The sequence below is a fragment of the Chionomys nivalis genome, chromosome 22 (assembly GCF_950005125.1).
Source record: "Chionomys nivalis chromosome 22, mChiNiv1.1, whole genome shotgun sequence".
Taxonomy (NCBI): Eukaryota; Metazoa; Chordata; class Mammalia; order Rodentia; family Cricetidae; genus Chionomys; species Chionomys nivalis.
Window position 1 is genome coordinate 40,964,690 of NC_080107.1, and position 25,405 is coordinate 40,990,094.

Sequence of the window (25,405 nt, forward strand, 5' to 3'; positions counted from 1 at the left end):
CCTGCCCAGACCTGGCTTCGATCTCCTGCCCAGCTGTGTAAGCATTCTTCTAAGTGTCATAGCCACTGGCTTCCTCATGAGAAATGCTGCCGGGCCGGTTGAGCAGCAGGCCTCCGTGAACCGCACACACTAAGGGTGGTGGCCTCAGGTGACAGATCCCCGTCTGACGCTCACCAGCTATGATGACTGCAGCAGACTCAGAGATCCTGAAGCCCTGACCTTACCAATTCCAGAGCCAGTGTTCAGAAGTGTTTCTGGGCGTCCCCTCTCCAGCAGAAGTCATCTTCCGTGGTGACAGAGGAGACTGGCATCTGGCCACCTGCTCAGACTAGACAGGCAGTACAGTTCACACTAGTGACGTGCTCTGACCATCTGCACACTGACAGAAGCATCCAACTTTGAGTATGGCCTAGCACTGGAAAAGACTCCCAGCAGGCCAGGCTTCTGTCTGAGTGGCAGGTGGACATGGGAATGCAGCAGGGATGGGTTTGTGTCTAGCTCCAGACAGAGAATCACAGCCCAGACTCGGGGCTCACATGAGCAATGAAACCTCACACACTGTGATCGTCTGAATGTATCCCCCAAGTTGATGTTGCAAGAAAGTCATTAAAAATTAAAAAAGGTCCTAAGGGTGTGATCCCAGTCTGCCAGGTCAGTGCTCTTTTTTTTTTTTTTTTTTTTTTTCTAGATAGGGTTTCTCTGTGGTTTTGGAGCCTGTCCTGGAACTAGCTCTTGTAGACTAGGCTGGTCTCGAACTCACAGAGATCCACCTGCCTCTGCCTCCCGAGTGCTGGGATTGAAGGCGTGCACCACCACCGCCCGGCCAGGTCAGTGCTCTTATAAGAAGAACTAGCAGGCCTGGTGGTGGTGGCACATGCCTTTAAACCCAACACTCTCCGGAGGCAGAGGCAGGCGGATCTCTGTGAGTTCAAGGCCAGCCTGATCTACAGAACCAGTTTCAGGACAGCCAAAACTGTTACACTGAGAAATCCTGTCTCAGAGAGAGAGAGAGAGAACAGGGGCTTGGAGAGGTGACTCAGCCTGTGAACTCTTTCAGCTTTCCTACTCACAGGAGGAAGTCATTTTGTCCCATCTCCCATTCTCTCTGGTCTTTGTAGGTATATCATTTAAAAACAAACCACACAACTTATGGGCTATAAGTTTAAAAAGTAAATTTATTTATTTATTTATTTATTTATTTATTTATTTATTTATTGCTTTTCGAGACAGGCTTTCTCTATGTAGCTTTGGAGCCTGTCCTGGAACTAGCTCTTGTAGACCAGGCTGGCCTCGAACTCACAGAGATCCGCCTACTTCTGCCTCCTGAGTGCTGGGATTAAAGGTGTGCGCCACCACCGCCCGGCTAATTCATTCTTTTATTTACACACATATATACACACTGTGTACGAGCCTCTGTGTGTGTGTGTGTGTGTAAATGAAAGAATGAATGAGTTTAGTTTTTTAAAAAGCCAACAAACTGTTGTTGTGATTTCAATGGTGTTTCCAAAGCGTCAGGAAGTCTGGCCTGGAAGTAAAACTTCATAGGCAGGCAAGGTGCCCTCAGCCTCATGCATCTCCACTTGGGACCACATTTTAATTGGCTTTAGATCCTGGGATGTCATCATCTGTGATAAGAACATCCAATTCTGTCCAGCTGCAGAATCCCCCCTGTAAGCTTTGGTACCCTGGTTTTGCAGGAAGAAAGTCTTAATTACTTTTTTATTGCTGTGATAAAACATTATGACCACTGCAACTTATAAAATAAAGTGTTTAATTGGATTCTTTTTGTTGTTGCTGTTGTTTCAGAGGGTTAGCATCCTTGATGGCAGAGCAAAGGCAGGGCAGCAGGAACAGCTAGCTGAGGGGTCACTTCTGCAACCGGGGATGCAGAAATACCCACCCCCACCCCTAGGACACACCTCCTCCAACAAGGCCACCCCTCTTAATCTTTCCTAAAATAACTGGGTATCGATCATTCAAACACGTGAGCCTATGGGGTCATCCCATGCAGTATAACAAAAGGGGAAAACTGAAGACCAAGCCAGCCGGCCAACTTTGACTGCTACGTTGAGAACAAGCTGAAGGAAAGCGGCCAGGGGGGCGCTGTGAAAAGGACAGCCAGAAGCTTGTCACCAGGCCTGGGGGTGGGCGGGGTGGGGTGGATAGAGACTCGGGAGAGAGACCCTCTGGAGGTGAGACAGGGTTCAAGTCCTCGCTCTGGAGGTCAGTTAATCAGAAGGAGGTGCACAGGGACTTAATAAGGCACATGGAACAGCTGAGAAGTTTCCTGTCACATGACTAGGGGAGAGACTGTCCACAGCCAGTCACACATTGGATTCATTGGCACATTGAATCTTGGAGGTCCAGGGAGGTATAATGAGCATCCTGGCTACATTCTGAGAACCTTGTCTCCTTGTCTCCTGCAATACTGGTCCTGCTCACAGCCCTTCAGACGTCCCTACGGGTCCCCAACAAGGTGAACATGCCACCCTACTCAGCACCTACGCCAAGTTCCCATCTTGTGGCAAAGTGACTCTGGTCCTCAAACACTTGGTGCTAGAGCTTACGTGAGATCAGACAGGTGGTTATGGGCGGACCAGGGACCAGAGGACTTCCTTGTGTTCTCAGAAGTTTTCCAGGATTATGACCAAAGGACTCCTGTTTCTCAGGCTGGAAGTTCCAGAGGTGCCCAGGTTCCCTGGGGGTTTTCTATCAAATGGAGTAGCTGCCCCTGAGGGGGTTGTAACCCCTGAACACACAGATAAGCCGATGAATCCCACAGGAGTCTGTGGGTGGGGCTATAGGCAAAGCTATATGGGCTTTGTGTAACAGCTGAGGAGGGTTTGGCCCAACCTCCTGATTTTGTTCCTTTCTCTAGCAGATAGACCGCATTAGTGTGGCCCGGCTCTCTCTGATGCACCACTCGTCCTGAAGATTCCCGGCCTGTTCTCAGAGTGACACAACCTAGGATTTCAAACATCCTGGCCAAGACTCGAAGAGAGAGAGAGAGAGAGAGAGAGAGAGAGAATGCCCAGGTCATCTTCATGCCATGGTTGAAAAGTGATCCCAATTATGGCACTGATGCTAAGCCCAGGAATCTGATCCCCCACAGCTTAGGGACAGCAGAGACAATAGTTTCTACCTTCCATGCAGGACACTGTCCAAACAGAAAGCTTGGCTCTGCTCTCAGCGAGTGTTTGCACGTCCGCTTTGGGCTGGGAGCTGCTGTGCTCTGGAATGTTCAGTTCGGCTCCTACAGGGTCAGGTGGAGCCAGCCTTGGATCCACCCTCGAGGCTTGGCCGTGCAACCACAGCAGGCACCCACACAAAGTGCAGAAGATTTTGGCCCCTATTATTTTTGCTCAGACTGATGAATCTTTGTCCATTTCAGCTGCTAGAACGAAATGCCTTAGCCTGTACAATCTGCAAATAACACGAGTCTACTTCTTACTGTAGTAAGGCTGGGACGTCTGCGTTCAAGACGCTGGCAGATCTGGTTTCCGGCAAGAACTACTCATTGCTTCCAACACGACACTTTCTTGTGTTCACATGGTGAAAGCTGAAGGGTAAAAGCCAAATGATGGCTGGCCCCCCTGAATACTTTGGTGGTGTGGCTAAGTCCTATTGATGGGGAAGGATCCATCCTTTCTGATTCAGTAATATCCCACAAGCCCCACCTCTTTCTCTATTTTTATTTTATGTGTATGGGCGTTTTGCCTGCATGTATGCATGCACAACATGTGTGTTCACTGTCCATGAAGACCAAAAGGGAGCATTGGATCCCTGGGACTGAAGTTACAGATGGTTGTGAGCTTCCATGTGGGCGCTGAGAACTGAATAGGGTCCCTCTGAAAAAACAGCCAGTTCTCTTAACTGCTGAGCTATCTCTCCAGTTCCAGGTTCTCTTAGTATTGTCAAATCAGGTTGTACAGATTTGATCCAAAACCTGGGTAAAAATAACAGTATAGTGTAAGAAGTAAAAAAAAATAAAAAGGGATACATATCGGTAGGTACTATATGACCCAAGTTCTATAGCAGCCACTGTAGGTGAGTAGGCTGAGCCATGGGCGCAGTGGCTGAATGGTACCCCCTGAATGGCACCTCAGAAGACACCCCCTGGAGAAACGTGTTTGCAGATATAATGAAGGATCTCCAGATAAGATCATCTTAGATTTGGTTGGCTCATGTCTTCTTACAAGACACAGGGAGGAGAGAAGGCCACACGGAGAAGTGGGGCCACAAGCCCAGAGATGTCTGCAGAGCCCCAAACTGTACCTGATGCAGATAGCTTCTGCTCTGAATCTCTGGAAGGAGCATGTCCCGGGCAAGCACACATTGTGGGGAGCAGGTCCTGCTGCCATCCAGATCTGGGGTATCTAGCTCCAGCACTTGTGGAGACATAAATATCTATTTTAAGCCACCCAGTTGCGGTCCTTGACTGCACCAGCCCTGAGACAACCATGTGGAGGCACATGCCTCTTCCTGGTCACAGTTAATGAGTACTTACTACCCATTACATCACCACCCTCGTGCACTCCATCTCAAGATTCTGGGAGGTCAGAATAAGAGCTGGGTGGTGCGTTAGTGGCCACACACACAGGAGGGCCCGCAGGCATATGAAGCTCATTGCACAATCCCACTTCTAGTAAGCTTCAAGTTCGTATTCCATCATCCCACTCCAAGCCTGGGGATCCGGAGCCTGTCTGTACAAGGAGAAACCTACTGGGTTCTGTTTGCTATTGGAGGGGGGGAGTGTCCAGGATTTGTGGGGAGAGCAGATGCACCTTCCTGACTCCTCTGGCTTTAGGCACCTGTCAAGTCTTTCCCACCATACACCCCAAGCCAGGAGCATCTCAAACTACTCATGAGCCAGTTGCCTCCAGGCCCTGGTGAGTGCATCCCTGGGTGTGTTACTCTCGGACACACTCACGTCACTGGTCTGTGAGGTCCAGGAGGGCGCAGATGGGCGGGAAGCGGGACAAGGACAAGACCCACAGACAATGAGGAAGTGTAGGCCCACTTCCTGCGTGTTCCACCTGCTCCTGCAGGCCTCAGGGACAGTCTAGGTGACAAAGCTTACAACAGTCAGTGAGAGCCCCAGGAACGCTGTGTGACTAGGTGTCTCGTGATGGCAGTGGCATTCAGTCTCACGTGGGGCTGGAGTTATTTTCCTGAGTGTGTGTCTGTAGGTATGTCATCTCCCTGAGGCTCTCGTGGGTGGGACAGACCATTTCCTTCTTGGCTCTTATGGAAAAATAACATAGACCCATCTATCTACTTGCTACTCCACCTCCCCAAGGCTTTGAAGACCCCAACGACCATCAGTGGGTGATTCTGTCATGGGAGTGTGTGTTTGATCAGGACAGCAAAGAATAATTCAGACCTACATCTTAAAAAATCAACTCTTTTCTCAGACCAGTGCACTTATTTGGAGACCAGGGTAAAATTGAGTACACTTTTTTTGCAGGCGAGCTCTCTTTTCCTTCTCTCTCCGACATGTCTCCTTTCTTCTCCACTTATGTCTTCCTTTCTCTCTCACACACATCAGTTTGGAATATCTGGCAGAGGCTGTCTAGGTGCCGTTGTCCTCAGTTAGACTTGGACTTGGGCTGGGCGGTGGTGGTGCACGCCTTTAATCCCAGCACTCGGGAGGCAGAGTTTGAGGCCAGCCTGGGCTACAAGAGCTAGTTCCATCGTTCCAGAACAGGCTCCAAAGCTACAGAGAAACCCTGTCTTGAAAAACCAAAAAAAAAAAAAGACTTGGACTTGGTAGCACAGCCAATGGCCTCTGGGGTAGCCGCAGCCCCCTTAAGACCCTGAAGAAACAGCTCTGCTGGGGGAGAGGCCTGAGGAAGCAGCAGGTGGAAGACAGGGTCTAGATATTTATCACAGGGGTATTCAAATCCACTCCTGACTGAGGGTGACAGGCCCAGGACAAGACCAAGTTTAGGCTTGAGAAACCCAAGTCTGGCAGAAGACCTGGAATGAGTCACTACTGCCACCTTGTGCATGACACAGGCCATCAGGTGACTACCACAGGAAGTCATCTGGTGGTGTAGTGTGAAGATGACTGGAGCTGACATGAACCCCCTGGCGCTCACCTGACACGCGGTGATGACAAAGCCACCCATCACCCACCCTTGGCCAGCATCAGTAGGATAGCTATTGGATATGCCCAAATGGGAAATCGTTTTCTTTCCTCAAATCTTCCATAGGGAGGAAATACAAGCATTAAGGTTGAGGCAGAATTCTCCATTCTGCTGCTCCAGAATCTTTACGGGTGGAGGTAACTAGGTTCCTTGCTGTGCACAGGCAAGGAAACGGTGATGGGGAGGGGTCAGAGAAAGGAGCTCTTTTTCAGGCTGAACAGATATGGGAGGGGGTACTCAGAGCTAGCAGGAGACAGGCAGAGATGTGGGTGGATACCCCAAGGATCCCTCCTGCCATAAACCCACCTTGCCCTCTTTTATGAGAGTCCCCTAGGTTGAGCCTATTCCCTCATCCCTTACCACATTCCACCTGAAAAGGCCCCTGATGAGAGAAGCTACCCTAGCCTGTCTGTGTAGTGGAGGGTGTGCCCGGCGTGAGGGCAGGGCTTCCCCAGAGTCCAGTACAAGTGTAATGGTCTTCTGATACCAGCAGTGTGCGTTGTTTACCAGGAAATATGCACTACACCGACTGGGACGGGGTTGGCCCCTTTGCAGGGGACAGAACTGAAACTAAGAGAAAGTAGCTTGTTTCTAGTCACTGGGGACAGAGGTAGCCTTCAAGTTCAGGTCTTTCAAGCCGGGCGATGGTGGCGCACACCTTTAATCCCAGCACTCGGGAGGCAGAGGCAGGCGGATCTCTGTGAGTTCGAGACCAGCCTGGTCTACAGAGCTAGTTCCAGGACAGGCTCCAAAGCCACAGAGAAACCCTGTCTCAAAAAACCAAAAAAAAAAAAAAAAAAAAAAAAAAAAGTTCAGGTCTTTCTCACTCAGAGCCAGAATTGTCAGCCATCATGCTTCAGAGGATCCCTGCAAATATGGACTCTCACAACCTGTGCCCCCCAGCCCCGCCTCAAAGAAGAAGGAAATTGGTACCTCTTTTTTTTTAATCATAGTTTTTTTTTTTTTAATTTGTTTATTATGTATACAATATTCTTTCTGCAGGCCAGAAGAGGGCACCAGGCCTCATTACAGATGGTTGTGAGCCATCATGTGGTTGCTGGGAATTGACTTCAGGACCTTTGGAAGAGCAGGTAATGCTCTTAACCGCTGAGCCATCTCTCCAGCCCCCAATTGGTACCTCTTGACAATGTTGCAGCCCACATATCCCCTTAACTTCAGAACCCTGTAACACTATGTGTGGGGCTTATTGGTTTGGTCCCTGGCAAAGCTGGGGACCCACAGGGGATTGTATGGCTGTAGTGTGTCTCTAAGGGCCTCCTAAAGCCAGGAGCTGGAGATATAAGTCCAGCCTGACCCCCAGTGGACCACAGCAGCTACTTCCATTTGGTGCCCTTTGAGGGAAATCAGGAAGTGCCTGCAGTCCAGGGCCTCCATGCTGGAGACTTCAGCAACCGTGGGTGGTTCCTGGCCAGCCACAACACCCACCCTACCTCAGCCAAGTGAGAGCAAGGCCTGGCTCCTGTGGTCTTAGGGGGAGGTGTGGGGACAGCAGTCAGCCAGAGCCTCCTCGCCCCAGGCACAGATGGTTCTCATTGCTCCTGCCTGTTCTTTCCTAGGAAAACAAACCAGTTCGGGGCCAACAGACCCGTTTTATCTCATGTTTGTTTTTGTTGCCGGTTTTTTTCTTTGCCTGAAGCCACTGTGGGCTGCGCCTGCAGGGTCTGTCTAGGGTGACCTTGGCATGGTGTCCCTCTTCAGGCCTGGGGCCAGGGATGAAGAAAAGCTGCCCAGGAGGTAAGCCTTTTACTGCACCCTGACTCAACCCTGTACCACTGAGGGTCGCTGCTACTTTTCCAAGAATATTGGGACTGGGCTGGAGAGCGGAGCAGAGAGCTAGGTGAGTCCCAGGAGGACTGGTAGATGAATGGTACCAGGCTCCCTGGTGGGCCCCTGGTGTTCTACCAGTATGCTTTCCAAATGGTTGCATTCACAGGTACTGGCAACATGAAGTCTGGTGGTAAAAGCACTAGGAAGGTAGGGACTTGCCCAGGGCCCCACAGCATCCCCCTCCCCCAGGTCAGGAAGACCTGAATTCTCCTTAGCCCTGGGTGCATCTGCGTGACGCCTACCCCACAAGAGGTGACAGGAAAGGAACAGGATGTGTGTGTGTGTGTGACAGCAAAGGCAAAAAAGAGGTTTCAACACCTCAAACCAGAGTGTACGATGTAGTGAATGTGTGGTGTGTGGTGTGTGTGTGTGTGTGTGTGTGTGTGTGTGTGTGTGGTGTAAGAAAGGGGGATAGCATGTAGGCACTCCAGGGGCTTACCAGGTCTTCTGCCAACAACAACAACAAAAAAGGGCATCCAGCATTGCCCTCACTAAGCCTAGGAAGCTCCCTGCACTGGACCTCAAAGACAGGGCCCCGCCCACCCCGCGGAAGGCGGGACCGCCGCAGTGGTGGCCGGTGGGCGCCTGCCCCTCCCCACCCTCCCTCCGCCTGGCGGCGGTGACATCACGGCTCGGGCGGGAGGGGCGGTGGCACCCCAGCACATCACTTCCTCGGCGCCTCTCGCGGACGCGCGGACAGGCAGACGGACGCGCGGACAGGCGGGCAGATCGGCGGGCGGACGGCCGCAGCGCGGGGCGGTGCTCCTGCTCGGCGCGTCCCCGACTCATGGCGAGCCCAGCCCCGCCCGCGGCCGACGAGCTCCCGGGCCCGGCCGCCAGGCGCCTCTACTCCAGGTAGTTCGAGGACCGGGATGGGGACGGGGACCCGAGCGGCGGGTGCGGGCGGGAGGCTGCCGGCCCAGAACAAAGGCTGCGGCGGTGGCGCGCAACGTGGCCGAGGACGCGCCTCCCTAGCTCTGCGCAGAGAGCGGAGGGGACGCGGGGCCCAAAGATCGGCCCCGCGGTAGAGGGGCTGGGGGCTGGGTTCTGCCTGCAACCCGTCCCGGTGCCAGAAGGGCTTACGAGGGGGGCACTCCTCCACCGAGCTCTGCGGGCCCCTGAATAGCCAGAGATGGCAGGGTTCGTTGCCAGAGGAGTTTGCCTCTCAAGCCTGGGACTGCCATGACCCGGTGCTGGGGTGACATGGCCACGATCCAGGCTGTCATGATGGGGCCCTGCCTTCACTAACTATCCCCAGCCTCGGGCCAGCAGGACCTGGGCCTCGGCCAGGCAGGTGGGTGTGCCTCCTCACAAAGGCTTTTGCCTTCCAGGCAGGTTCACAGGTGATCCAGCGGTGTGTGCTCTGTACCCACGCCCACTGGGGATGACAGGATAGCCCTGCTTCTGGCTGCGTGCCTCCCTGGTGACTCCGTCCTGATGAGGGTGTTCCCCATAAGGTGTTGGTTCCAGAAGTGGACAGTAGCCGGGGTGCTGCCAGTTCACTCTGGCCTCAGGCTGAACTGGAAGGGCCTGAGTGTTGGGCAGGGTCTACAGATTGTCACTAGCCCTCGAGGAAGGCCCAGCTCCCTGCTGTGAGCTTCTGACTCCCGCCTCCTCTAACCCTTCCCCAGATCTGGGGCCTCTCTGCTAGGGGCCAACCCTGAAGACATCTGCCCCAAGTGAGATGGCCTATCGGCTAGCTCTACCCAGTCCCCCCAAAGATCAAAATGAAGGTTTGGTGGCTGGTGAAGAGAGGCTTGCCCCTCCCCATTCCACTCCGCTGCAGCTCAGAGACAGTATCCCTATTGTGTGGTGTTGAGATCAAGCCTGAGCCCTAGTCTCTGCCTTCTGGTTATAGTGGAGGGGTAAGAGGTTTGCTGGCAGCTTCTTCCTAGAGTCCCCTGGGAATGGAAGCTGTACAGGGTCACATTTATCTCAGGACCAGCCACCTGTGAGGAGGAGGTGCTATGAGGCAGCGTGTGTGTGTGTGTGTGTGTGTGTGTGAGAGAGAGAGGGGGGGGCACTATTCAGAGCACAGGGCTCCAAGCCATGTCAGTTGCCCCCAGTTTTCCCTTGTGGTGACTCACTAGGCAGAATCCAGGCCCTGGGTAGCTCTCACTGGTTAGGGACAGTATTCAGGATGCTGGTTGAGGCCCTGAGCTCAACCTGGCATCCCTCCAAGCTGAAACCCAAGCTGAGCTCAGAGGGTTGAGCTGGGACCAGATTTAAGCTTGAACAGCCAAGAGATCTTCCCACAGGGCCTTCCAGGAGGCCCATGGGCTCTTTGGTCTCCATGTAGGGGTTCCAGCCAGGCCTGGGCAGCCAGTCCCTGGCTTTGATAGGCTGGGCAGATGTGAAGATTTGAAGCAGGTCTTAGAGAGGGGTCTGAGAAGAAAAGCCTCTGCCATCAGGCCCAACAACCTGTGGCCACTGGAACTAAGAAGAAAGAAATCCATGCGTGTCCTGTTCCCACATAAACCCCAGGGTGACCAGGGAAGCTTGCATGCTGACATAGGAGCCAGGACTGTGGCTGCTCAGGTACATGGGTGCCTAGGTGAACTGGATCCACCGTGTCTAAGAAGTCCTGTGGCTTTTCTGGGCTGATGGCATCCATCTTCCTAGAGGCATCCCCACTCTCACTGACGTCTGTCTGAGATGGGGCTGAGGAGCTGAGAAGAGCCACAAATGTGCCACCGAACTACCAACTCCGCGTGGAGTGTTGAGAGGGGCTGGCTCGGAGAGGCAGGGACACTGCGAGGGGTGGGGTAGAGGAGGGAGGCTCACTGTTGAGACTCCGTGGTCCACTAACACTGGGGCCAGCGCAGGGGCTTGGGATAGAGGGTTCCCAGAGAAATGAACGAGCAGCTAGGAAATCCCTGCAAATCCTCTTCTGGCCTCCCAGACCCAGAAGGCACATAGCTAAGTGCCAAGAGAGGCTGGGAGGAGGGGTGGAAGGGGAACATACATTGGGGTGGCCTTACAAAGGTATCCCTAGGTATGGGCAAATCCTCTGTGGCTGCATGGCCAAGCAGTACTGGCCCCATCCACCCTACCACCTCTTTCTGTGTCTTTCCCCCAGCACTGTCCCGGACAGGACCATTCCCTATCCTAGCCCCAGATCACGGTACCTTCCTGAAGGTCTCCCTTCCCCTCCAGCAGTTTCCTATTCCCGCCACGCTCCCTCCCAGCCTTTCTGCTTCTTGCTCTCTCCCTCTTTCCCCGGCTGTTGAGGGAGGGTCAGTGGTGGTGCTTCCTTCTAGGACTGAGCAGTAGCAAGTGGCTCTTAAGCCTTTGGCCAGGGACCACTGCTGGGTGACTGCTCTCTGATGAAGGAGGCAGGACAAAGATCGGGTAGCTAGAACTGGAGAGCTAAGGGGCCAGTTGGTTGTAGGTACCAGAGGACACCAGGAGCCTTAAGGGGACAGGCAAGTAAGATCAGAAGGCCAGGGCGACATGGGCAGAATGTGTCTGGCCACTAGGGAGTCAATTACTGCTTCAGCGGCTGGGATACGGCAGGCAGTACCTGGTTCCCGGTTGTTGTGATCTAGTATATTTAAGTGGAACGGCTGTGATCTTTTAAAGTGGCTCGGTTGGTGACATGGCTTGGGATCAGGACCTCAGTGTGGAGGTGGATCCGTTGGGTTGGTGAGGTGAAGGATTGCTGTTTACTTGTTCAGCAATAGGTCTGTCTAGCCAGACGACAAACCCCGGGGAGAAGTTGCTCACTCCCAGGGTTGGGGTAGTGAGGCTGGTGGGAGACACTAAGATCTAAACCCCTTCGATCTAAACTTCGATCCAGAAATTCAGGGGTAGTAATTTAGGTGACCCTTGGAGCAGGCAGGTCTTTCAGAGGCCTCAGATAACCCAGCATCTGTTTGTTCAAATGGCTGTAGCACCTGGGCATATGGACACCTGACGGGTGACAGCTGAACAGTCCCTTGCGGGTCTGAGAGGTGATGTGGGAACACAGAGGTTCCAGGAACTTCTCTGCCCAGCCACATCAGTCTGGCTGGCCCCAAGAGGACAGGAGAGAGTGAAAAGCAAAGCGGGCATGTTAGTGAGGAGGCAGGGAGACCCAAGAGAGCCCCCCCGGGGGGGTGCGTTTCCAGGCTGTACCCTGATACTCTTGGCCAAGGTATTCCATGAATGGAACCCCTGTCTCTACAGAGCCTCAGAGCAGAACTGAGTTACCCAGGGTCTAGAGGACCTCTCCACCCTGGAGTTTCTATCTCCAGGACTAAGAGCCCAAAGTGCTGTCCAATCTCCTGTGACTGCTGCTATACCCCTTCTCTGGGTTCCACAGCCAAAAGGCTTATAGCTTGGCTGGAGGGCTTCCCGGGGGTGGTCCTGTCATCACTGGGATGAGGCCAAAACGGGGCAGTGGTCTAGCAGAAGGCCTCTGAAAGCCCACCAGCACACTGCCCCCAGGCACTGGATTGGGCCCTCATCCTGTGGGGCCCAATAGATCCATAGGTGGGCATTGGTAACTCCCCTCCATTCTTGGAGCCCCTCCCTTTGCTCTGGTCGGACTGAGAAGGTGTCTGGGAAATTAGAAGTTAAGAGGAAAATCTCAGCTTCCCTGGAAACAGCCTCTGCAGACCCCGCGTGGCCCTACACCCTGGTTAGACCTGGAACCTGGAGCTTACCTTAAAGAGCTGGACGAGTGTAACAGCAGGCAGGAGTCCTGCAGGGTGAAGAGGACTCTGTGTTCCAGGTCAGATGAGTTGCCCATGCCAGGATCCAGGGCAGAACAAACGCCAGGGGCTGGAGAGAGTGAAGAGGCCAAGTACCAACCTTGTCCAGAGTCCTAGCTTTGCCCAGCCGTGGGACAGGCTCTCCTAGCCGGCATTCCCTGGTGGGAGGCTCCGGCTTTCTGCCAGCCTCTGTCAGCATGTGGTGGGGTGCAGAGCTGGATTTGGGGGCTCTTATGCACTATCCAACCATCTTTCACCTCTAGTTTTGTCAGTAGAAGCTATGTGCAATCCTAACACTCCTGAAGTCCCTGGGTCCTGGGTCTGACCTGCATAAAAGTTAACCAAAGGATTGGTGCCATGCTCGCTGCCCAGCCCCCAAGGAGGACAGAAGGGCAATAGAGGATTACCTCAGGCTCTCCGCCCCACCCCCATCTACCATAGTGCTCATCCATCCAGCCTGAGCTGCCCTTGATCCTTTGATCCACATCATAGTCAGGGAAGGAGGGAGGTGCTGTTGAAGAGCTTGGGGTCTCCTGGAACCAAGCCTTGGATCCTGAGATTGGCACATCTCCTGGGACTATAGCCAGAACTCTGTGATGCAGGCTGCCACCACAGAGGGCCAGCCGTTGGCCCTGAGCTTGGCAGAGAAGGCTGTGTGCAAGGTGGTCTATGGTGCCCCTCGCCCCCGCCCCCTGCTACTGCCTGTGGGCCTGGAGCTGTGGCTGTATGTGCAGAAGATGCGCAACCTACAGAGAAAGAGGTGGGGACCAGGAAGGCACCAGGCTTCCCAAAAAGAGGGTGGGTCCAGGCATAATTTGGGTCTTGGAATCGGGGAGGGACAGGAACCTGCAGAGAAAAAGGTGGACAGGTGACAGGTGTCAAGGTGGGTGCTTGGCATGGTTCAGGGGTGTCTTGTGGGGAGGGGCTCTTTGTGTCATGACCCGAGTCAATTCTCTGTCTGGTACAAAGTAACCACATTGATGCCCCTCCTGGCATATTCTCCAGGGCTTCAGCCCCAAGCTTCTCCCAAACTTTTCCTTTCTGGGTGCCAGATCTCTGGATGGCAGGGTGGGATGGCAGTTCCCCACAGTCAGCAGTACGCCCATGTAGCAGACACTCCTGTGCAGTCCTTTAGAAGGACGGCAGAACGGAGCCGTATCTGGCTGCTGAGAACCATGGGGCAGGGACAGATAGGCCTTAATTAAGAATCCAGAACTTGGCACTGGCCACAGGAGAGATGATGGCTTGTGGCTGGTTGCCACGGTAACCATGCCTCTTGTGGCCAACGTGGCATCTGATGGCCTTTCCCAGAGGGCTTGGTAAGGTGGCTGTTGGGCAGTTCAGCAAGTGTGGATGGGAGTCACTGAAATAGCAGGGTAGGTGAATAGCCCAAGGGCCTGACTTCCTGGTGTCAAGGCCACATGCCTTTCCCTGACAGGGCTCTGCTGGTCTCTGGGAGGAAATAGAGAAGTGGGGGGGCGGGGGAATCCTTGAGCCACGGTTCAGCCAGAAGCCCATTCTCCCTGATGCCAGGTGTGTTTGTAATGTCCTGCATACCCCTTTCTGATTATGTCACTGTCTTCAAATGTCACACCTGGGCCTCGGCCCTGGTAAGAAATGTCTGGACTGTGTGTAGAAGGGGCAGGCCTCCACAGTCTCTCTATGGCAGACAGACCTGACAGACCCAGAAAGTGACCCTCACACTGAACAGGGTCCTAGCTGGCACAGCAGGAGTGTGTGGTAAGCAGACTGGGTGATAGCCAGAGATGCCCTAGCAATAAAACCCCAGACTGGACCACGAAGGCAGCTACCAGAAGCCTGAGAGTCAGGAAACAAGGTCTTGCCCACCCATCCTGAGAATTCACGTTCCATTCCCTGGGGAGAGTGGAGGCACCTGTTCTTCTGGTGTCAGAAGAGAAGGGCAGGACAGCCAGTGGTTGGCTTCTGGAAAGTCAAGGACCTTACAAGTGGTGACTATACTATAGAAAAGAAGTCATAGGTGCTGTGGGTTTTGGGATAACACTAAAGGGACTTGACACTGTAGCATGGTTCCCAGGATACTGGCCTGTGGGCACGGGCAGGGTGGGACTTAGAGCACTCTGAGCCCAGGGATGGAGGTGTGTGGGCCAGCTTCTCATCCATTCACATGACATTTTTATCTTAGGAAAGTTCAAAACACTCCATTTTCTTGATAACACAGAATACAGAGACTGTGTTTTGCAGTTTGTGTCAAAGAACCTTTGGTTAAAATGCTTCGCGTCTCTGTCCTTGATTTTCCTTTTCCCTTTTTTTTTTAATATTTATATTTATTTATTTGTTTGTTTGTTTATTATGTATACAATATTCTTTCTGTGTGTATGCCTGAAGGCCAGAAGAGGGCACTAGACCTCATTACAGATGGTTGTGAGCCACCATGTGGTTGCTGGGAATTGAACTCAGGACTTTTGGAAGAGCAGGCAATGCTCTTAACCGCTGAGCCATCTCTCCAGCCCTTTTCTTTTTTTAAAGATTTATTTACTTATTATATATACAACACTCTGCCTCCATGTATGCCTGCATGCCAGAAGAGGGCACCAGATCTCATTACAAATGGTTGTGAGCCACCATGTGGTTGCTGGGAATTGAACTCAGGACCTCTGTAAGAGCAGCCAGTGCTCTTAACCACTGAGCCATCTCTCCAGCCCCATTTTTCATCCCTTCCCTGCATCGCTCTGGATTTGACTGATTCTTGTGACACAGAGGAGGGGACAGCATCTTGGGCAACAAGGCACTTGAAGTTGACCTTAAAATTATTCAATCAGTCCTGGTGGTGGTGGCACACACCTTTAATCCCAGCACTCGGGAGGCCGAGGCAGGTGGACTCTGTGAGTTCGAGGCCAGCCTGGTCTACAGAGCAAGTTCCAGGACAGCCAGGGCTGTTACATAGAGAAACCCTGTCTCGAAAAAGCAAAACAACAACAACAACAACAAATTATTCAATCAGAGCTGGGTCAAATGCTACGTGTCTTTTATTCTAGTTTTTGGGAAGGCTAAGGCAAGAGAATTGCTTGGGCCTGGATAGCATAGAGTGACTCCGACTCCAACAGTGCAAAGTGAAGCCCGGCAGTGGTGGCGCACGCCATTAGTCCCAGCACTTGGGAGGCAGAGGCAGGCAGATCTCTGAGTTTGAGACCAGCCTGGTCTACAGAGTGATTTCCAGGACAGCCATGATTACACAGAGAAACTCTGTCTCAAAATAACAAAAACAAAACAAAAAGATGTCGGGCGGTAGTGGCGCACGCCTTTAATCCCAGCACTTGGGAGGCAGAGGCAGGCGGATCTCTGTTAGTTCGAGGCCAGCCTGGTCTACAAGAGCTAGTTCCAGGACAGGAACCAAAAGCTACGGAGAAACCCTGTCTCGAAAAATCAAAAAAAAAAAAAAAAAAAAAAACAGAAAACAAAAAACAAAACAAACAAACAAACAAAAAAACAAAAAGATGTGGTCAGAGTGAACTGAACAGCTGGGGCACTGTATCTGCTTGGAGGCATGAATTCCCAGCAGGCGTATCGGTGAACAAAGCTGTGGCATGGGCAACAGCTGCTGAAGCACACTGTCTCTGTTGTGACCACAGAAGGTCCCAAGGGATGGGCCGTAATACTCCTTCTTTGCCCAGGATGGAGGCGTCCTGTCTGGAGCTGGCACTGGAAGGCGAGCGGCTGTGCAAGGCGGGGGACTTCAAGGCAGGTGTGGCCTTCTTTGAGGCTGCCGTTCAGGTGGGCACTGAGGACCTGAAGACACTGAGTGCCATCTATAGCCAGCTGGGCAATGCCTACTTCTATCTGAAGGAGTATGCCCGGGCCCTGCAGTTCCACAAACATGACCTCCTGCTGGCACGGTAAGTACTGGGGAATTTTGGCCTGATGGTACTAGCCTGGTTCCCTGCCCTTGAGGAGGTTGGAAGGTGCCGGTCTCTCTGAGCCTGCAGAGCCCAGCAGGTGGCCCTGACCTGGAAGGGGTATCTGGGGGCCTCTTAGAGGTCTGTATTCAAGTCATGGTGTGTGTGTGTGTGTGTGTGTGTGTACATGTGTCTGTCCATGTATTCTGTCTGGCCACCTGCGCCTGCTGGGACTCTTTCTCCCTGAGCCTATGTTCCTTTTCTGTGGTCTTGAGTTCAGATTTACTCCTTCCTTGCCATCTCCTCTGTTGGTGGTCTTGCCCCCAGGGACTCCCTGCTCTCCCTGTGAACTTTAACCCCTTTAAAAAGGTCTATGATCTCCCTCCTGCACACACCCTGCTCAAATTTCCCACCATTCCTGAGTTTCTACCCTGATGTCTCCAGTCTTATCCAACCTGACTGTTATTTTCTACTGTGTCCTACAGGGCCCTTCCCTGTTCCACATTCAGCCCAGCTCCTTATTGAGACCTCAGAGCCACCCTGACTTCCTAGATGGGGCGGGGGGCAGGGAGGGGGTTGGGGGACAGCCCATCCTGCCAGCCCTGCTCACCAGGGAGCCCATCCTGGCCTCAACACTGGGTCCAGGTCTGGCGCTAGTAGCCTGAACAAGGATTTGCTGATGGGCATGTTGAGCTAACTCTCCGTTGCCAGGCCTTCTCTAAGACTTTTTTGGCCCTTGCTCAACTCAGGGACCAGCTAGACCCCTGTCTGCTCCTCATTCCTTGCTGCCTTCTAGGGCCATTGGCGACCGCATGGGGGAGGCCAAGGCCAGCGGGAATCTAGGCAACACACTCAAGGTCCTAGGCCGGTTCGATGAGGCCATCGTCTGCTGCCAACGACACTTGGACATTGCCCAGGAGCAGGGGGACAAGGTGGGTGGTTGGCCCCTTGTACTGCCCTTCCCATTCCTGCTGGGGCTCTTAACCTCAAACATTAGCAGACAGAGCAGTGACCCCGGCCGTCTCTGCCACCCAACTGGCAGAGGACAGAAAGGGTAGGGGGTAGAACTGGGTTTGCCCTTCCACAGGGACCTAGCAGGCCAGGGGACTTTACAACCCCTGCAGGTGTACTTCGGGGTGAGTTCTCTGGGGGACTATAGAACATGCCCTCATACCCTGCTGCTGCCCACAGGTTGGGGAGGCGAGGGCCCTCTACAACATTGGCAATGTGTACCACGCCAAGGGCAAGCAGCTGTCCTGGAATGCCGCGCAGGACCCCGGGCACCTGCCACCTGACGTCCGCGAGACGCTGCACAGGGCCTCTGAGTTCTATGAGTGAGTGAATGGGGAGGGCCGGCGTCACGGGGCGAGAACTGCTGGCGTCAGGCTTGTCTGAACGCCCCTGTGTTCCACAGACACTTCTTGAGCCAATATGTGCCAGGCAAGGGACCGGGCAGGATCCCAGACACAAAATATCCCCACATACATCAGCCCTAACACTTTGTGGCCACCCTTCCCCTCCCACACACCTGTCTGACCAATCCAGGCTGAGGCTCAGATGTCACCCTGAGCCACCCTGTCTTCTGGGAGGACCCCTCCGTACTTTCCGACCTCGGAGGGGGGGACTGTAAGCTACTTTTCTGGTGTTTGGAAGGGCACAGCTCAGACAGACTTGGTCCCCCTAGGAGGAACCTGTCCCTGGTGAAGGAACTAGGTGATCGCGCAGCCCAGGGCAGGGCCTATGGCAACCTGGGTAACACCCACTACCTACTGGGAAACTTCACTGAGGCCACAACCTTCCACAAAGAGGTGAGTTGGGCCTGGGTGCTGGGGCAGGGATGCTACAACAGGAAGGCTTAGGGTTACCTCCTCAGAGTCCTCAACAACCGGGTAGCCCCACTGATCCCCCAGCTCCTACTGTATTTGGTCCTGGGGTTCCCATTTGCTCCCCTGGACACCCAGATCAAATCAGCACCCTGGGCAGGAAGGCATCCCTGGCTGTGTGTTTAGGGTTCCAGGGCTATGTGGTGATCTCTGGGATTGGGTCTGTCTGCAGCGCCTGGCCATTGCCAAGGAGTTTGGAGACAAGGCGGCTGAGAGGAGGGCCTACAGCAACTTGGGCAATGCCCACATCTTCCTGGGGCGCTTTGATGTGGCTGCTGAACATTACAAGTAAGCCCTGGGTGCACTGGATGACAGACCACACAGAAATGCCCATCCCAGAGGGCAGCCCCAGGGTGCACTGACCACCAGGCTACAGAGATGCCCCTCCCGTGCTCCAGGGGGATCACTCATTACTTAGCATTCCCAGGAACCAACTGGGGACCCTGGCTGCCCTGAAAAAGGCCAATTCATGAAGCTCATAGGTGTTCCCGACCTCTGCTGCTGTATTTAGTCAGTTGCTTCCTGGGTAGAGGGTGACCTCTAGACGTAACAGGGACTTCAGGACTGAGCCTACTGTGGGACCTATGTGCTCATCTGTGGTGCTGAGCTGTGGACACTTGGTCTTGGCTCCCCTGTGAAGTGTCATCAGCTCGGTGATCAGTGGCCTTACCCGTTCCTTAGCCTAACCCACACACCCACGCACATCTGGGACTGCGAATGAAAAGCTATGGCCACTTGAAGAGAGGCGTTCCCGGGGAGGAAAGGAGACACTGCCACCCGCCTAGGTACTGACTCTCTCATTCTGCACAGGAAGACGCTGCAGCTGTCCCGGCAGCTCAGGGACCAGGCAGTGGAAGCGCAGGCCTGCTACAGCCTGGGCAACACCTACACGCTGCTGCAGGACTACGAGCGTGCTGCTGAGTACCACCTGCGGCACCTGGTCATTGCCCAGGAGCTGGCTGATAGGTGTGTGTGCCAAAGAGGCCTTGGCCGGGACTGGTACAGTGACGGCCTGGGTGTGAGTCCCTGCTCCCCTGCTACGACAGCGAGGTCAGAGCAGCCTCCCACCCAGGCCCTCAGCCTAGCCCTCGGGGACACAATTTAAGCAAACAGGTGAATCCAAGGCTTGCAGAGGCCCTTGACAGGACCTGGGACGGAGGAAGGTTTTTCCATCGCTTAGACCTGCATCCTTCTCCCCGTGGCAACATAAATCTCATGGCCTCCAATTCTGAAACAGCAGCTTTAGATGCAGATCCGCTGTACCAGGCAGGGTCTCGGGGCCACAGGCCTGCGGCCAGCTATAGTGTGGGGGATTCTCTCCAAGAGCTGCCCTTTCCCCAGGACTTTCTACCCCGGGGAGGGGCAAATAATGGAAGTGTCCTAGAACTAGATAGTGGCGGTACAACAATGGGAACAGCTAAAGTCATGACTCACTTGGGACCCTGGTGAGGGAGCATGGAGCAGGGGATATTACCTTGCTGGCCACTAGGGGGCGAGCCAGGCTTTGAGCAAGAGGACCCAAAGGCTGAGTCCTGAGGGCTCTATGGAGGCCTCAGCTGGCCCCAGGGTAATCTGGTCACAAATTCAGTTAATCAAGTTAATTCTTTCAGCAAGAAAGAATGAAAGTGCAGCTGGTTGTGCCCAGGGCCCATGGGCCCCTTGGGCAGTCGAGGAGTCACTGTGCTGTTGGTACCTTATGTACCAGGGTTGGGAGACTGTCAGGGACTTGGGGCCACAGGCAGTCCTGGGAGGCAGGTGTGATTGTCTAACCTTCTGTAGGGTGGGAGAGGGCCGGGCATGCTGGAGCCTGGGGAACGCCTACGTGTCCATGGGGAGCCCCGCACAGGCCTTGACATTTGCCAAGAAACATCTGCAGATCTCCCAGGAGGTGAGCTGGGCCCATTCCCCTAGGCCTCTGCTGGTGCCTCAGCAGCCTGTCATCTCCTTCTGGGGGACCCCACTGGCCTTTCTGAACGTTGGGTCCCTGAATGAACAACTGCCACTCATGTGTACAGGGGTCAGTGGGTCTATGGAGAAGCAAGGATCTGTTTCCCATCCTTGGAGTGCTGGTGTCCCCTGTGTGTGGGACAGTGTTGGATTATGGGGATGCTGGGAGTAACCTCTTGGAGGGGGACCAGAGAGACAGAGGTTCTACTGTTCAGGAACTCCCTGGACACATCCCTAGGAAGCTGAGTCTCCCTCCTCTTTGCTCAGTCACCTACTGTGGACAGTGCAGAGATATCCCAAGAAACCTGCCCTTCCTAATTAAGGGTGGGCCTCAAGCCCCCACAGCATCAAAAGGAGCTTCTTGGGCGCCCAGGTTCAGGTGGGAGGCCAGGATGGTCTAGAGCAGAAGAGAGCCTGTCTGGAAGTACCTCCACAGGGTGACCAGCCCCCCATCCCCAGAAGTGCACGCAGAAGTCGCCAAAGACTGTGACTCCCTGTGTTCCTCATGTTGGGCTTGTACTCAGAAGGGCCCCACTGATGGAGCCTAAGAGACTGGCCCTTGGAGTTGAGACAGGTATAGCCCAGGGCAAGGACAAACTGACGGCTCACAGGTTATCTCCCTAGACCCTGAGTACTTCTAGGGTGGGCTAGAGCCATCCAGAACACCTAGGAATCGACCTCTAGAATCAACTTCTGCTAGTGAGGACTGGCTCTCTAAGAAACCCGAGGGTCTGGGGTCAGCCTAGGCTGTCTGGCAGGCCAAGGATGGTGGCTGGAGCCCTGTCACCACCACCAGAGCACAGTCCCAGGCCTCACCTGTCCGTCTACCCACCCCCGCTTGCTTCAGATCGGAGACCGGAACGGAGAGCTCACAGCTCGCATGAATATTGCCCAGTTGCAGCTGGCGCTGGGCCGGCTGACGAGCCCAGCAGCGGCAGAAAAGCCAGATCTGGCTGGCTACGAGGCACAAGGTGAGTTCTGGTCCTGAGGGCTGGTGTCTGCTTCTTCGTGGGCTCTGGCTTCAGCCTGAGGGACAGTCAAAGCAGCATCCATCCAAGCAGGGGTATGGCAAGAGAGAAACTCAGGGGAAAAGACAGGGTTCCATCAACAGGACTGGCCCTTGGTTCAGGGAACAGGTCTGCCAGAAAGGGAGGCACCTACAGCTGCTCCATAAGGGGAGACCACTGCCCACTGCCCCGGGGAGCTCACAATGCTAGGAGAGAGACAAGTGGACACAGAACTGTGTTGCACTGTGATGTGGGGGATAGACAGGGTGTCCAAAGTTCTGGGGCTCAAACAGACCCCACTGGGGTAAACCAGTGTTAATTTAGTTGTTACTGTTCTGTTGCTGTAAAGAGACACCATGACCCAGGCAACTCCCATGGGGAAAGGCATTTAATTGGGAGCTACTTTACGGTTTCAGAGGCTTTGTCCATCACGGTGGGGGAGTGTGGTGACAGGCAGGCAGGTGTGGTGCGGGTGAACACCTAAGAGTGCACACCTGATCTAAAAGTTGTGTGTCCAGCAAATGGACTTGGCTGGGCTTTTGATTTGAAGCTCTTGCTCTCTCTTTGGTTTTTTGTTTGTTTTTGTTTGTTTGTTTGTTTGTTTGTTTGTTCAAGACAGTTGTTTCTCTGTGAGGCGAGGCGTGGACTGTCCTAGAACTCCTCTCTCTGGCCTTGAGCTCACAGTGATCCACCTGCCTCTGCCTTCTGAGTGCTGTGGTTAAAGGCGTGTGCTACCACCGCCTGACTGATGCGGACTTTTGAAACCACAAAGCCCACTCCAAGTGGCCATACCTCCTCCAACAAGGCCAGCTCTTAATTCTTAAACAGTTCCACTACCTAGGCCCAAGCATACAAACATAGCCTTTAACAATAAGCATATAAAAATAGCCTTTGAGGTCTATTCCCATTCAAACCACCCACTCCAAGGGGAAACTGAAAAAGGTTAGTCAGTAGCCAGGAACACCAATGACAGAGGGATGGTGGCCTGCTCTGCACTCTCCCTGAGACAGCGAGGACCTGTGGTCTCCTCGAGCCCTTCCCTCCCTGATCCTGGTAGCACCACACGGCTGATGGCCAGAAGGCAGGAAATGGCTCCTTCCCAAGCAGCCCAGCAGCCAGAGTGTCCATCATCCTGCTCTATAGGAGGGGCTTCTGGGAGGCTGGAGGGAGCCAGTCAGCGCCTGCCTGGAGTACTAATCAGGCAAAGCCATTTCAGTGACCTCATTCAGACTGATGATTGTCCCCTGCAGGTCAGACACTTAGTGAATGGAAGGACAGACTGTTCTCCACAAAGCAAATACATTAATACGAACAAAGGAGGGGCATGGTGGATGCAGGCTGCTATGCTGAGTTGGCTTCTGGAGGCTCGTAGCTGCCCCCTCCCCCACACCCCATTTCTTGAGTTTGCCAGGAGTGGAGCCCCAGCTATTCATGGGTCTTTTCCCAGGGGCACCCGCTGATTCCAGCTCTCAGGATGTCGAGAAGGGATACTTGCTGCATGAGAGCCCCTAGTGCTTCAAACCTGGGAGTTTTCAGAGTGGACCTGGTGTGGAATTAGGAGGCTGGGGAGAGAGGAGAGGAGCAAAGGCTTCTGGGACCCTAAGCCATTCCATGTGGCAAGGGATGCAGCGGGGAATGGGGTGGGATGGAACTGGACGGTGTGGGCCCATGGCGGGGGCTTTCCTGGAGTAAATATCTCTGTATAGAGCTCTTAGCACAGCCCCCAGCCTGTGTACCCTGAGCAGGGCTGGGCGGCTTCTGGAAAGAGTCCCACAGAGGCGGCCAGCTCCTCGTCCTGACTCTTTTTCCTCCTCCAAGCTAAGGGAAAAGGGGGGGCGGGTAAGTCACGATGAATGGCCAGGGACAAGGCAGCTCTGTCCTTCCCACATTGGCCTCTCTGCTCTGCCCTGCATGCCAGACCCTTCCCAGCTGGGGCCCCCGGAAGTCTCCTCCCCACAGGGCTACTTGCAGCCAAAGGCCCGGGCCCTGGACACTGGAGAAGTTTATCCTCCAAGGAGGACATCAGGGAGAGGGAGCTGGTGCCCTGAAGTCCTGGGATGCAGTTGCTGAAGCCAGGCCAGCACTGTGAGAGTCTGGGTGGCCCTGAGGGAGACCCCAACTCAGGTGAGCAAGGAAGGAGCAGGGTAAGGAAGCCAGGAGAAAGCTGGACTCAGCTGAGACGCTTGAGAAGGGCTGGCCCTGCCTCCTATAAACTGACCAGGAGCTAGGCAGGTGCTTACCCAGTAGTTCTGGTTCGGAGGCTCAGTGGACACCCCAAAGGGCACAGACCCAGCAGGATTGGGGATAGGTGGCCTCCTGGGCCTGGGGAATTCATTCTGCTAGGGCTGGAGGGAAGTCACAGCCAGGGGAGATGTAGCCTTCCGTTGTTAAACTCAATCTGGTGTGGTATTTACGTGTGGGTGTGGCCTGTGGGACTGTAGCACAAGGTACTCATTGTGGCCTTGCGAAAGTGGAGTGATTTGAGTGGGCTGTGGGGGGAAACGCTCATTTGGGCTTTGGGCAGTGATCCATGTGTGTTTTGAACTGAGTAGTGTGTGTTTGGAACATGGTGTGCTCTGTAGGTGTAATGGTGGCCAGGGGCTCGAGGCAGGAAAAGGTTCAGGTTTTCTCTCCAGAGCTGATGGACATAAACAAGGAAGACAGATCCCTTTACCTCCCCTTGGTGGTGTCTTCTCAGCCAGCAAAGCAGCAGCCCCAGACTGCCCTAGTCGGTGGGGCACTACCCTGCCAGCTGCTTCCACTGCCCAGTCCCTCTGGTTATGTGGCTGTCTGAGACCCTTATAGCATACTTGGCTATTCTGCCCATGCCACCCAGAATACAGTGGTATGGGGAGCATTCAGGCGGAGTTTCCCAGTGACCTTTCGATGAGCATGCAAGGAAGAAAGGGAGCTAGTCCTGACCCCTGCCAGGTGTGACGGACCTGGGCTACCCAGTGCACACAGTGACATGGTGGAAGCCCTCTGCTCTTGATGGTCTGTGGCCCTTCTCGTCCTCTGGGCCCAGCATTGTGGTATGAACACGGCAGCTCACTTTGGGAAATGCACTAGAGGTCCTTCTCCACTTCACGGTCAGGGATGTGCTGTGTTTGGTGTGGTGTCTGAGGGGCGGTGTAGGCTGTGGACTCTAGCCTTGGCCCTGGCTGCCATAGTCCTGTATGTCACTGCCCTGTCTGGGAGGCAGACCTGCTGAGAGTGGCAGCCTGGCAAATCTCCAGAGTGCCGAGTCTGCTGCACAGATGTGTCCGCAGCTGTTGGGAGCCGTGAAGGGGACCTACGGACCTGCAGACTCGGTAGACGGGAAGCAGATCTAACCAGGGGCTCACTGTGCTCCCTGGCATGGAGAAGACACTCAGGGTCAGGTGAGAGACTGACGTAGGTCTGCCTGGAAGAAAGCCAGTCTTTATGTGTGGAGGTAAAACTACCATTAGCAGCCACCATGAACAGGGAATGGGGTACCTTCCCTTGTAGGGAGGGCTAGGACAAGGAACACATACGTTTGGATGACTTTCCCTCAGACATAGTGGTCAGGAGCCTTCGCAAGACAGTAACTGTCCACCTTGTGTGGGTAGACATAATAGAGAAGTTTCGAGACCTTGTACTGTAGGTGGGGCGGACAGGAAGCTAAAGGAGGGGTTAGGGTCTGAGGCCTTGGTGGAGGTGTCACAGCCAAGGAGGCCTGGCCGTTAGTACTGGCCGTACCTGACCTTTTTGACTCTAGACAGAGGATTCATTTAGCTGGGTCCAGTGGGCCTCACCCTGTCTCCAGGAGGATGCCCGTCCTGAGCCAGCTGTGTGCTGTGGTTCAGAAGGACTGCTTAGTCACTGCCACAGCTTGGGTCCACCCGTGCAGCATCGCAGGAAAGGGCCCTCTCTGCTCTTCAGAGAACTCATCCTGGTAGTCCTATCAGGACACATGAGGACCCGGATGTCTCTGTGCTCTGTGCGTTAGACTTTCTCTCCTAACCTGGACACGGAGTGGGC

At 54.2% G+C, this 25,405-nt stretch overlaps 1 protein-coding gene across 5 annotated transcripts in view; it reads left to right on the top strand.

The window, feature by feature from the left end:
• The first annotated feature begins 7,754 nt into the window (after positions 1–7,754).
• Positions 7,755–25,405, top strand: part of Gpsm1 (G protein signaling modulator 1) — a 28,262-nt gene continuing 10,611 nt past the window's right edge. Inside the window, exons 1-9 of one of the 5 annotated variants that reach the window (XM_057754979.1) lie at positions 7,755–7,904; positions 16,345–16,566; positions 17,363–17,498; positions 17,758–17,900; positions 18,251–18,374; positions 18,622–18,737; positions 19,260–19,415; positions 20,229–20,337; positions 21,244–21,367. In XM_057754979.1, the coding sequence (XP_057610962.1) occupies positions 7,852–7,904; positions 16,345–16,566; positions 17,363–17,498; positions 17,758–17,900; positions 18,251–18,374; positions 18,622–18,737; positions 19,260–19,415; positions 20,229–20,337; positions 21,244–21,367 (1,183 nt within the window). In that variant the 5' untranslated portion in view covers positions 7,755–7,851. Of the gene's footprint in view, positions 7,905–7,986; positions 8,008–8,643; positions 8,853–16,344; positions 16,567–17,362; positions 17,499–17,757; positions 17,905–18,250; positions 18,375–18,621; positions 18,738–19,259; positions 19,416–20,228; positions 20,338–21,243; positions 21,368–21,403; positions 23,528–25,405 lie in introns of those variants that run through there. The other 4 variants (XM_057754980.1, XM_057754978.1, XM_057754982.1 and 1 more) reach the window with 4 other exon arrangements.